This window comes from Lepisosteus oculatus, chromosome 5, assembly GCF_040954835.1.
Source record: "Lepisosteus oculatus isolate fLepOcu1 chromosome 5, fLepOcu1.hap2, whole genome shotgun sequence".
In the NCBI taxonomy this organism is placed as follows: Eukaryota; Metazoa; Chordata; class Actinopteri; order Semionotiformes; family Lepisosteidae; genus Lepisosteus; species Lepisosteus oculatus.
The window spans coordinates 40,793,528-40,807,074 of NC_090700.1; the positions used below are offsets into that span (position 1 = coordinate 40,793,528).

At 51.6% G+C, this 13,547-nt stretch overlaps 2 protein-coding genes across 2 annotated transcripts; one reads left to right on the forward strand and one right to left on the reverse strand.

Annotated features, from left to right (window-relative positions):
• The first annotated feature begins 89 nt into the window (after positions 1 to 89).
• bysl (bystin-like) lies at positions 90 to 4,520 on the forward strand. Its single transcript, XM_006628481.3, has 7 exons — positions 90 to 518; positions 1,156 to 1,318; positions 1,827 to 1,965; positions 2,076 to 2,209; positions 2,734 to 2,894; positions 2,985 to 3,087; positions 3,378 to 4,520. The coding sequence occupies exons 1-7, from the start codon at positions 242 to 244 to the stop codon at positions 3,727 to 3,729; spliced, it is 1,329 nt and encodes a 442-aa protein (XP_006628544.2). The 5' UTR covers positions 90 to 241; the 3' UTR covers positions 3,730 to 4,520.
• A 613-nt stretch (positions 4,521 to 5,133) lies between these two features.
• Positions 5,134 to 10,514, reverse strand: ccnd3 (cyclin D3). Its single transcript, XM_015342748.2, has 5 exons — positions 9,820 to 10,514; positions 8,199 to 8,414; positions 6,840 to 7,002; positions 6,312 to 6,454; positions 5,134 to 6,077 (listed from the first exon to the last, which is right to left on the reverse strand). The coding sequence occupies exons 1-5, from the start codon at positions 10,063 to 10,065 to the stop codon at positions 5,871 to 5,873; spliced, it is 975 nt and encodes a 324-aa protein (XP_015198234.1). The 5' UTR covers positions 10,066 to 10,514; the 3' UTR covers positions 5,134 to 5,870.
• Positions 10,515 to 13,547: the final 3,033 nt, after the last annotated feature.

Genomic DNA, 13,547 nt, shown 5'->3' on the forward strand with positions numbered 1-13,547 from the left:
ACTTCCTATAAAGACGTTTTTAAAAGTTGTCTTCAATTTTATTTTTTGTGCTTCGAGTGTCGCCATGATTGTGCGGGGTGGAGGGGCGGTGACATCATTTCCGGTGAGTGGCAAAGGGTCACGCGTGCTTGCTGAGTGGTCTTTCTCCACATGTGCGGGCAGAGTTTTAAGTCTGTTTTACAGGTTTCGGCACACAAGACAAACAGAACTCTGACAGCAGAGCGAATCGGCGCCTACGGAGATGCCGAAAGTGAAGAAGACGAAAGGCGGAGGGAGAGCGGAGCACAGCCGAGTCGCGATGGTTCCTCTGGCCGAGCAGATCCTGCAGAGCGATGAGGTGAAGAGCAGCGGCCGGGTGAAGAGCCGTGGCCGCCGGCAGGAGGCTGAGGACGAGTACGTGGACGAGCGGCTGTCCCGGAAGATCCTGGAGCAGGCTCGGATACAGCAGGAGGAGCTGGAGGCGGAGTGCGGGCTCGGGAAGACTGCGGAGAGTAAAAAGCAGCCCACGACCGTGCTGGGTGAGTGTTTAGCGAGGGTGACAGAACGCGTGCCGCTTGTCACGGGCTGGTCCTGCGTCCGGCACGGGTGCGACCTATCTCGGCTGTGCGTGCCGCGTTGTTTGTAAGGAGAGTGACATGAGTGAGGCGTCCTGTTCGTGAACTGTTCGTACAAAAGAGGTGGAAATCAGATACCGCTTCTCTCTGCTGTGCTTCAGCTGCTTGGTCACACACGGCCTCCGGCGCGACCCCTAGCGAGAGGCCACAATCCCATCACCCACCTGGCCAGGTTTTCATGAAGCCAGCCGTAATGCTGGCACTTTGAGAGCAAGTAGCAAACATTGAATCCTCCTTTGGTGTCTAGTGTCCTGAGAGTTATGGGCAGGGGGGTTGTCACCGTCTCAAACTGTATCGCTGTAGAGTGTTGCGATTTGATTCAGAACCAACAGTGAAAACTACTGGGAAGAGTTCTTAAAAACTGAGACCAGGAGGTACTTCTATACACAGAGGGTGGTGGAGGTCTGAAACAAGTGGCCCAGCCATGTTGTTGGAGTTCATTCCCTGGGCCATTTCTGGAAAGATCTGGGTGAAATGATGGGATCAGCTAGCTCCCAACAGCCCTGATGGGGTTTTCTGACCTGTTCCTGTTGCCCTGCAGGCTCTGGCTCCAGGGACTCGGACTCGGAGGAGGAGGAATGGCCGGCGCTGGGGCAGGGGGGAGATGGAGAGGACGGGGAGGGGGCGGCAGGGGCAGAGGTGGAGGTGGACCCGGAGGATGAGAAGGCCATCCAGATGTTCATGAGCAAGAACCCGCCGCTCAGGTACTGACCCGGACCGACCTACCTCACAGAGCCGGGCTCTGGCAATGCAACAGCAAACCTGCTAGAATTCCAGCAGCGCAGCCCAGAGTTTACTCAGTGTTTCTCAACCACAATCCACAAATCGTGTGCAGTGCTCTCTTCCACACGTACGGAACTTTGCTGGAAAAGCTGCCTTGAATATCTGTTTACGTCTAGAAATCCTTGAGATGGGACCATCTTTTCTCTGGCAATGAAAAGACCCCACATCAGTTCCAGCAGCAGAGTCCCTGTGTGTCCAGTAATAGTCAATGTTCAGGAGCGGTCCAGGAGTCCAGACTGTTGAGGCACTCGGGAGTTCTGGGGTCTGTCTGCCAGGGTTTGATGTGGCCAACAGCAGACAAGTGACTGTCTCCTTAAGCCCTGCGTTGTTCCAGCCTGGAATGTCCTGCCCCCGTGTGCGGAGTGCGTGGTTGCTATCCTCCGGCCTCAGTGTGTCAGGCTGCGTTCACGACTGTGCCTCTTCCCCCAGGAGGACTCTGGCGGACATCATCATGGAGAAGATCACAGAGAAGCAGACGGAGGTGGAGACGGTGATGTCGGAGGTGTCGGGGCACCCCATGCCCCAGCTGGACCCCCGAGTCATTGAGGTGTACAAGGGGGTGAAGGAGGTGAGCGTCCTGTGCTGGGCCACGGTGTGGGCGGGGACACCCTCTCTCTCAGTCTGTGTGCTGCCATTCCCTGTCTCTCCCTCACTGTCCTTTCTGACGCACTCTCCCAGGTTCTGTCCAAGTACCGCAGCGGAAAGCTGCCCAAGGCCTTCAAGATCGTGCCTGCTCTGTCCAACTGGGAGCAGGTGCTGTACATCACAGAGCCGGAGACCTGGACGGCGGCAGCGATGTACCAGGCCACACGGTGAGATCAACACTCCCCTCACAGCTCCCGAAACACTTGGCCGGCAGACCGCACTGCTGTTCTTTTGGTTTGTAGCGCTGACACTGTGCAAACGGACAGAGGAGAGGCTTTCCTGTCGTCTCTGTAAAGTGGTTCTCTTTTTTAACCAAGAAAACATTCTCTCATAAACCACTTCAGCCCCAAACTCTTTCCGTGTTCGTAGGGCTATGCGTCCAAGAACATGAGAGCACCCATTGCGCAGGATTCTGATCCACTTATAGTTTTACAAACTGCAGGCTTTTATTCAACTGGTAGCGGCTTTTGAATTTGTGATGGGAATTCATATGTGCCTCAATATGCACAGAAGAGCGTGTAAAGCTAATTGCTACTGTTATGCTTAATCGGTACAATGTATACAGTACAACCTGGTTAAACTCAACCAGGTCAAGCGACAGCTGTCGGATGTGTCCTGTGTGAATTATTGTCCGTGTGCAGGTGTCCCTTTTCTACGCCTCATTTTTCTTTCTCCCTGTTGCCACCTGCAGGATCTTCTCCTCCAATCTGAAGGAGAGGATGGCTCAACGCTTCTATAACCTTGTCCTGCTGCCGCGGATTCGAGATGACATCGCGGAGTATAAACGGCTCAACTTCCACCTGTACAGCGCGCTGAAGAAGGCGCTTTTCAAGCCTGGGGCCTGGTTCAAGGGTGAGAGTCTAAGGCTTTATAATGGCCGTCCCTGGCAGTGCAGGAGATGAGCCACATCGCTAACGTCTCTCCCCCCTCTTTCTCGCTCAGGAATCCTGATCCCCCTGTGCGAGTCGGGGACCTGCACGCTGAGAGAGGCCATCATCATCGGCAGCATCATCACCAAGTGCTCCATCCCTGTCCTGCACTCCAGGTACACAAGCAGGAGGGAGGGCCGGCAATATTATTTCGTTATTTGGCAGGCACTTTTATCTAGCGCAACCTCCAGAAGTTACTATTGCAGCACCTTTTTTTTTCCCCCATGTACACATGTTGGTGTCCATTTCTGGAGGTGTGTTGTTTTACTCTGGGGTAAACAGCAGAGGCCCCACCTGGGATTCAAACCCACAGCCCTTTGGGCAGGGGCTCAGAGGTCCCCTTCATGCTGCAGAGGTTCGGGCAAGTTCAGCACACTGAATGGTCCCTGTCTTTCCCCTCCTCCAGCGCGGCCATGCTGAAGCTGGCGGAGATGGAGTACACCGGCGCCAACAGCATCTTCCTGCGCCTGCTCCTGGACAAGAAGTACGCGCTGCCCTTCCGCGTGCTGGACGCGCTGGTCTTCCACTTCCTGCGCTTCCGCAGCGACCGCCGCGCGCTGCCTGTCCTGTGGCACCAGAGCCTGCTGACGCTGGCGCAGCGCTACAAGGAGGACCTGTCGTCCGAGCAGAAGGGGGCGCTCCTGGAGCTGCTCAGGGTGCACTGCCACCCCCAGATCTCCGCCGAGGTGCGCCGGGAGCTGCAGCACTCGAAGTCCCGCGACGAGGAGACCGCCGCCCCCGCCATGGCCCTGGACTAGACGCCCTCCGGCCCCGGCCCCCCGCCTTCCTGCCTCATCATGTTCTAGAGAAATTGCGTCGCTTCCCTGTTCCAGGCCAAACGGCAGAACGTCGTGCTTCCTCTTGATTTCAACAAAACGCAATGGCGCCTTTCTTCTCTTCTTTCCTGGAGCAGAAGCAAATGTTTCCCTGTGGGGGGAATGGGCCGGCTCAGTCCTGCCCTGGGCTCAGCTCGACTGTGCGACTCGGGATGCGGATTTCGCATGGGATTGGCGGGGTCTGGGGAATGTGAAGGGGACGAGGCTTCTGACTGGGAGAGGAGGTCCCGTCTTCACAGCTGGAGGCACCCTTCTCTGATAAAGACACCGTCACGAAGGGAGTCACCCCGCCTGCCAGCAAGCAAGCGTTCAAGTAGTTGTCAGAGAGTGCTGTGGCATGTTGTGCAAGCTCAGTGCGTGCTGCTCTTACTGAGGAAAAAAGCTGTGAGTTGTGTAGAGCCAGTTAGCAGAGCTGGGAGGGCAAGGGGTGTTTAGGGCCCGAGGCTGCTGCTGTGTGGAGCTGTCAGCTTTCTAAAACTGGCCATAGACATTCCCAAAAAGCCGTCTAGACTCGCGAAGAAGCCCAAGTGGAAAACTGAAATTGAAAAGACAGCAACTGCAGAACCACACTGTTTGTTTACTGAACTTCTCACCCACCAGAGCGGGCATACTCTGACTCTGACTCACAGGCTGCTGGGTGAGTTTCTGCCAATCAGAACAAACAATGAGGAGGTTTAATGTAAACTTGCAGCATTAAAAGTACTTGGTTGGTATTTGTGTGCATTGTTTTGAGTTCACGGATGTAATCCAACCTGACTCAGGAACTGAACTCAAAAGGTTGAGGATCTTCATGAGGGGTTTTCACTGTGTATAGCACTTACTGAACAACTGGGATAACATTTTAAAAGTATTGATCACTGCATACTTAATTTATATACCGAGTAATTTACTGTGTCTCTGCTGCTTTAGTGGCTTCTTTCTCATATTAGGGTTGAACAGATCCAGGTTCACTAAAATAGACTTCATTTCTGATCAGCCATCACATGCTCCCAGCTTAATCAAAATGATCGATTTCTATAATTTTGTGTTTTACTCAGCTATGTATTTTCAAGTTGAGATCCAAGCCTGGTGTAGGCCCTTTTCCTATACTAAGTTCATAATTTGTATTTGGGACTTTGGTGCTTGTAATTTGGGTTTGTAGAACTATTTTAAAAAACATCTGTGGAGTATAACATAACTTTTATAGATAGAACCTTCCAGTGACCATAACAGAAACTGTTCTCAGTGTGTTTCTGCAACAGAGAAGAGCTATTTGTGCACAATGACACATTCCAGCTGCTCCCAAGACCAGAAATGAGACATCACCACCACTGAACAGCCACAAAATACAATTCAATATTTTAATTTTCATTGTTTAAAAATCTTTTAACAGCAGCAGTCTTGTGTTTTATTTGAAAAGGTGACATTTTAAACTCTCCAAACAGGAGCAGTTAGTGATACTGTTGGCTAATTGACAAACACTCACACCTGCAGATGCAGTCTTTGACACAGCAGTTATGCTTCTGGGACAAACAGGCTTAGAAAAAATAATTCTCAAAATTCTCCAACAAAACTGTTGAACAGATGGGAGGAAAGGGATCCATATCCATTCTTTCTCCATCAGAACAGGGCTACTCGGCTTGCATCCTCTCTAGTAACATGCAGTGCAGAATTCTGCTACATTTGTTTTACTGAAAATTAGCAGGATGAATACAACGTGGTGCTGTATCCAGTTTGGCTGCTGCAGTGAAATGTACTAGAAGGGCGACAGGTTAGGCTCTCCAGCCCACTGGAACAAACAGGGTGCTTTCAGCCATAATTGAAACAAAACTGCACAAAACAGATGTGCAACAAGGAACAAACAGTTGATCGAATGCATTTTTTTGGGAATGTTTTAAATACATTTCAATAAAAAACAGTATGATGAGACTGAACAGCTGGAACCCAAAATGGAAGGCTGAGAGCTGAGCTGAGCTGGTTGTCCGTGCTTACGGCAGAGTCTCGGCACGGAGCTCAGCTTGGGGTACACCCGTACCAGGGCTCAGCTTGGGGTACGTCCATGCCGGGATGGGTCTCCCTTCTCCTCAGTGACCGTCCACTCCTCCCCCAGCTGATCTCTTCGGTGGGCTGTGGGGCGACAGGAGGGAGCCGGACGCAGTCAGGTGGACATCGTGGATATCCGTGGGGGTGCCAACGGGACTAGGCTCGGGAGTCCTGGGTTGGCAGGATGATTTAGGCAGGTGGCGCTGCAACATATCCTCCATCTGCTCCAAGCAGGATCGCAGACAGTCCTGCCAGGACAGAGAGGGAGGAGGGGGAGCGACAGAGGAGGGGAACAGGAATAGGAGATTAACGCAGAAGCACCACTGCAGAACAGTAGCGTAAAGAAGAACTGTACTCTTGTACAGGATTGCCCTTCGTTAACAGATCTGGAGGACGAGCACTCTGTACTTCGTGCAAGAGCAAAGGGAAGCCACTTCACAGACAGCCAGACGGAAACACAACACAACAGGACACACACTCACCACATCGGAGGCAGTGATTTTGGCAAGCTGCTCCATGAGGGAACTGCCGGAGAGGGCAGGATCTGGCACCAGCAGGCCGCGGATGGCAGCTCCCACGCTGGCCGTTGCGATCATGGAGGGCGGGTACATGGAGAACTTCATATCTGAAACCAGAACTGGCAGACTGAGTGCCCCGTACCTCAGACCACACCAAAACACAGGTCAGCTCATAAAACCAATCCCAACTGTTCATGTATTTACACATTAAAAGGACTGAGAAATACTAAGTAGTTTTATATACCCAACCCACTTGGAATCAGTCATGCCTTTACTTTGCAACGCTTGCAACGTAGAGGAACCCTGTACCCACTTGGGGGAGCGAGGACTCTGCCCGCACTGCTGTCAGGCTCTGCCTCACCAACGCCACCTTGGGCCTGCAGCTCCAGGGAACGTGCAGGGGTCACTTTCACCTGGAGTTCAGCTACAGATCACTGTCAGTCCCAGCCCCCGTGCCTGGCGCCGCCGGTGTGCGCGCGCGGCCGCCCGTACCTAAGGCACACAGCGCCATGAAGAGCCGAGTGTGCTTGCGCACCAGGTCCCGGCCGCCGCAGGGCAGGCTTTGCAGGCGCTCCAGGATCAGCTCCAGGAAGTCGGAGGGCAGCACCACCGCCAGCTCCCAGCGCAGCCTCGACGCCACCACCAGCTCCCAGTCCTGCAACACAGCACCCTGTCACCACAGCACCGAACCCCTCGTGCCCTCCCACCCCACACAGCCCGTGATACAGCCCCCAGTATATGCCTGCCCCCAAGAAGTTCAATCTCCTATTTAATCCAGTTCCAGTCCTTAGTGCAGTCCACTACAGGCCACCAAGGAGCTGCAATACACCCCAAGCATGGTACAGAAAAGTATGTGAATGTAAACTGCAAACCTGTTATTGCAAAGACACACAATGCACCTGTCTTTCCTTGGCAGCTTAACCAAAGACACGGGAGCTAAAAAGACTAACAAGCTGGACACAGATGAAAGCAGGCCCAAATTAAGTTATAGACGATAAATACACAGACATTAATTGGGCATGTGGTTAAATAAACTAAATGATCTCAGTTAAGAGAAAAATATGTTCTAAGGCAGGGCATTCTGTATAGCTGAAATAAGCCAAATGCTCAGCCCAGGTCAATATTGGTAGGCGTCTATTGTCTCTTCAGACATCTCTGAGTGATGCCACAGTTCTCCAGAGGCATTGAACGAGCCCAACTTTAAAGGTCATAGAGAGGTTTTATCACAGTAACCAACATGACAGGATAACTTGAGTTATCAGAAAGTCTGTGGTGCCACACTCTGACCAGCCAGAAATGAAGACTATAAAGCTAAAAGTAGGACAGGAACAACGGAAGGAAAGGAACAGGTTTGGTGAATCTTTAATACAACAAATTCAGCCCCACATTCCCACAGATCAGGTTGATCAGGTGCGTGACCCCCAGCGGGGATACCTCACCTGCACAGCTTCATCTCCCCCTGCTCTGTCTGATTCACTACAAACATGACAGCTTCCTGAGAGAGTGACATTGACTGCAGTGTGCTGGCCAATACTGGAATGGTAGTGGTGGTGGTGGGCCAGTAGGTGCAGCTCTTATTTTCACACCAGAATTTTCAAACCAACCAGTATGGTGATCAGGGACCCTGTCGAGTAGAGGTATCAACCCCACTGTAGCAGTTCCTCTCTCCTCCCCTGATCTGCTGTGCATCACCCAGGTGGGGCTGCTGGAACTGGGTCTCCTCTTACAAATCATGTGCTTTGGATTTCTTTTAGATGAAACACTATACTGACATAAGCAATTAGAGTATTCGAGACAGCAAGTTTTGGAATGGGATAATTACTGGTAATTGCCCCAGCCCGGTGTAGTTACCAGCAGCTCGGAGGCGGTGATGGAGTTGTCAGTGTAGATGCAGAGTTTCCTGGCACTCAGAGGGACGGTCTCGCGCAGCTTGGAGGCCAGGAACATGCAGACGGAGCCCAGCAGCTGCAGGTGGGATCTCTGCACAGGGACTCCGGACAGGTAGCGGTCGAGGTAGTGCATAGCCAGAGGGAAGACCTCCTCCTCACACTTCTGCTCCTCACACACCTGGGCCGTGACAGCAGAGGCAGATATTTCACACACCACACTGCCCACACGGGACACGGCCACACTGCCCACACGGGACACGGCCACACTGCCCACACGGGACACGGCCACACTGCCCACACGGGACACGGCCACACTGCCCACACGGGACACGGCCACGTTCCACACCACACTGCCCACACGGGACACGGCCACGTTCCACACCACACTGCCCACACAGGACACGGCCACGTTCCACACCACACTGCCCACACAGGACACGGCCACGTTCCACACCACACTGCCCACACAGGACACGGCCACACTGCCCACACAGGACACGGCCACACTGCCCACACAGGACACGGCCACACTGCCCACACAGGACACGGCCACGTTCCACACCACACTGCCCACACAGGACACGGCCACGTTCCACACCACAATGCCCACACAGGACACGGCCACACTGCCCACACAGGACACGGCCACGTTCCACACCACACTGCCCACACAGGACACGGCCACACAGGACACGGCCACACTGCCCACACAGGACACGGCCACATTCCACACACCAACTTGATCTACACGCTCAATGGATAATTTCTAGTCTGCCTGGAAACCAATGGCCCTTGTGCAATTGGAGGGTGTACCAGCAGGGGGCAGTGTTGTGCTTCCATACTTGAGCCCTTCAGTGGGAGGGTGGGGGGCAGCAGAGGATTAATGAACAGTGAGAGACTGATGCACATTCCTTCCTCTCTATTACTGTATCATCCCCAATGTTCAGCCTTGTGGTTTCTATCTGATTTATCCTGTGTAACAAGTGCAAAAAATAGGCTGAAGACCTATCATTTTTTACATAACACTAATTATCTGGAAACTGTAAAACTATAAACTATCCAACTGGAAAATATTTACCCACATCGCCTATTAAAAGTTAAAGGTTCGGTGTGGAAGGCAGACAGGGGCGAACAGCGAAACACATTACCTACTGACCGAGTCTAACAGCACACACAACCCTTACGATATGCAATGCCACCAACCCCGCCCGTGCCAGCCTGACAGCGACAGGCTAACTTCTCCGGGACACCGGCTCAATCCTGTTGCAATGAAAACACGAAAACGAAACGAAAACGGGGAGTAACTTAAGAGGCTGCTCGGGCAGACGGAAACTGAAGTGTCACCTTACAGTCAGAGGGGAGGTGTGGGCAGTTCAGGAGAACTTTTGGGATATTTATTTTTTCTTTGTGTGGAAAAAAAAAGGCAAAAAAAAAGTTTTTTTCCCCAAACGATACAGAAGCTCTTACCCGCACGAACTTAACAAAAGAGAAATGACCCGAAGCAGCCCCGTACCGGGTTCAGGGACAGAGCGGGCCAGTCTTTCCAGCCCGGGGCAGAACACGGGTTCTGCTGGGCCGCTTACCTGGAGCATCCACTCGGCCAGGATCTCCCGCATGTAGGGCTGGAGGTCTGTCTGCACGGTGCCGAAGTAAGGCCGGCACGGCGGCATCTTTTCCTCCAGCCACAGGAGGTTCTGCAGGACCCGGTCGTCCCTGGTCAGCGTCGGGTCGGTTCGGGCCCGGGCGACGGACACGCCGCAGGGGAGGGACGCCGGTTTCGGGGAGCGGCTCGTTCCGAAGCGCAGGTCCTCCAGGCACAGAAGCTCCATTCGGGTGCAGGACCGCCGAAAGGGAGAGAGTCATCAAGCGGAGCAAGCCCACAGCCCACGGCGGCGCGTTCCTTGTGTGCGGGACTTCACTCCGAGTGACACTGGCGTGGGCAGCGTGGGTATGCTCCGTTACTGCTGGCGTTAGGAGGGGTAAGACGGCTTGTCGTGGTAAAAGTACTCAGGGTGGCAGGCACTCCAAAATCAAGAGTTCCGGACTCTTTTGTGTAGGAGCTGGGAGGTAGGTGTTTCGGGTATTCCCACGACTGCCCAGTCTGGAGTTACGTGTCTTGGCTATTTCAGATGGAAAAACTCCAAGCGCCAATGGGTCAGCTCGTGTGCGCCTGAACACCTCACCCCGTGCCTACCGCCACCGAGCCCGACCACCGCTGACAGCCCGCCGCTGGCATCTAGACACTATATACGCCTGTGACGTCAGCTGTCGCTGCACCAATGAAGGACGCCGCCGCGGCCATCTTTGTGCGGGGCAGAGGTTTGGGCGGTAGATGTGACGCTGCAGGAAGAGCAGTTCAGGTTAAAATAAAAAAATAAAGCTGCTGTCCATTCTCCAACATGTCGTTGTGTATCGTTATACTCAAATAAAATATGATATAAAGAAAACCTCTAGAGTTAAATGATTCCTCTTTATTGTGCAGCGGTAGATGAAATCTGTGACAGACATACTCAGACACGAGGCCAGGATTAATTAAAATTAAATGAGCTGTGTTTAGATCAGAGGTCAGAGGAAAACTAGAATGTGAAACTAATAAATGTTATATAATGTAATGTTTTTATGATACATGTTATTGAACTGAAAATATACATTAACACAAGATGAACTGCATAATACCATTAGGAAATAAAGTTAACAAAGAATGATTAGAGTACTTATGCTGCAAGGGCCTAAACAGTTAAATACATAAAGCATATTGACTTATTAGTAACAAACTTGAAAATGTGTTGTAACATTAAGAATAAAAAATGTCACTTGAAGTTGATCTCTTATATAGAAATCAAATTAATGAAGTTCCCCACTTAGAGATGGCAGAGTACTGCAGGTACTGCTCTTAGTGCCACACACAGAGACACAGCACACACTGACACACAGATACACACGCCACACACTCTCACTTCCAAACACACTGAGCACAGTACAACTCTCTCACTTCCACACACAGACACACACTGAGTCCAGTACTGCTCTCTTACTGTTGCACACACTAAGTCCAGTTCTGCTCTCTTACTGTTGCACACACTGAGTCCAGTTCTGCTCTCTCACTGTTGCACACACACTCCACACCGAGTACAGTACTGCTGTACATCACAGCACCAGAGATCAGAGCTGACTCTCTTGTTTTTAGTTGTTTTTGTCATCTGAAGTTGAGTGTAAAAGCCATTTCCTGCAGGAGTGGGTACAGTAGAGCTGTGAACTGAAGCCCCAGACAACATTTTCTGAGACACCTGGCAAAGACATTTTGTTTTATTTTTATCATTCTGTTTTAATGGATGTGGTCTCAACTGTCAGCCCCACTTCACTCCACTGCACGCCAATGTGTGCACACACACAAGTATACACACAGCACACATACACACGCCACACATACACTCCACACACACTGCGTACAGTACCGCTCTCTCACTGTCAACATACCCGCTGTCTGTGCCACACACACACTCACTGCCACACACACAAGTACGCTCTTGACACACACACACACCAACAGACATCACACACACAGATAGACTCTCACTACTACACACAGTCAACACAATTCTCCTGCTCCACTGACCTGGCACTGGGGATAAAGACACCTGCACCCCCAGGTGAGACGGTGATAGGGCAAGCACAGCAGCAGGAGCTTACAGTACAGCCGTTTGTTTAATGTTTCCTGTTAACACATCAAGCCACAGACACCCTGAGTCAGGCCTGACTCTCTACTGATGATTTTTAAACTGTGCCTGAGTAGAAGCTGCCTTATCTAAACCCATAGTTCACAAGGGGGTACCTTTACATGCTATTAGTTTACCATAGTACTGTCCGATGGTACCAGTAAACTCAGGACATGACATAACTTTGTGTGGCCACAGGGGAGAGAGGAAATGAGACAGGTAGATGAGATGCCTTCCTTGTGGGGAGAAACCCTAGTGGGACAAGTTATTTTAACGTTGTGAGTATCTTAGTGAGGAAACTGCAGCACCAGGACAAATCAGGAGTGAAAGAGATGGTCATGCAAAAGCAAATGTACATCTGAAGCCCTGTAGCTCTGAAATTCTCTCTATTCTTCCAACCAATCTGCTGAGTCAGGGTGGAGTGGCGATGCCCAGGCTGCTGAGTCAGGGTGCAGGGGGGATTCCCAGGCTGCTGAGTTGGGGAGCAGTGGGGATGCCCCCTGCGGCTCCATGCAAATTCACCCTGACCACACAGCCTGTCTTTTCCTTCTTTCAGTTTCTTTACTGCAATATCGGTGAAGAAGCGAATAGAAATACTGCTCTCCAAAACTTTTTTAAGAGTGAAGCTTTATACTCATTACTTGTGCATCTCTTTGCATCTTGGGCTTTATCACTCCAGCAGAAGGGAGTTGAGATGCCCTCCAGCACACTCCAGCACGCGCACACCCAAGCGGGATGGTGTGAGATAGCATGGACTCACTCCAGCCCAAGTGTGAGACAGCAAACACACAATCCAGCACCACAGAGTGAGACAGCTCGCACACACTCCAGCGTGAGGGTGGGAGACAGCACGCCCACACTCCAGCGTGAGGGTGGGAGACAGCATCCTCTTGCTCTTCCACGGCTCCATCAGTGAAAATGAAGAACGTTTTTTACAGAGCAGCTCTATATGTTAGTGTTTATTTCTTATATTTGCTATTTGATTACCTTTGACAAGGTAAAAATTCAGTAGCAGAAAACTTGTTATGCAGCTCCTTCACATCAGTCGCCTAACGAATGATGGAACATGCTGTAGCAGAACTGGGCCCTACAGCACTTACCAAAGCGAGCAGCTTGCTGTACAGCTTCTCTCTGTGCTGTAAACCCGTCTGTGTGCATGGAGAGGCATTGCTGAGTCAGAGAGCGACAGAGCAGCTCCGTATGGCGGCCTGTGACACTGACAGACATACTGCGCCACTGCGCTTCCTGGCACCAGCCTGACCCCAGCTGAGCACCTGAGTGCGAAACCACACTGAGCACGCTCACTCTCGCACCCATGCCGCTGGCAGACCGCCCCGGCTTCCTCTCTGAGCGTGTCGGCAGCAACCGCATCGCAGACCTTTTTATATTCATCTTCTCAGCTTTGCAATTGAAATGTGTTCTCAGTGTCAAGGCAGATGTGTTGATATGCGTTATCATTTATTTTGTCATGTTATGAGCTGCATGGTCTTTTCTGTGTTTATATGGCCTCTACATATTTTCCATCTTCTGGCATCTATTAACTTTGAAACCTGAAGTCATAACTGATGTCTCCAGAAGCTCAGGTTTGATTCCAG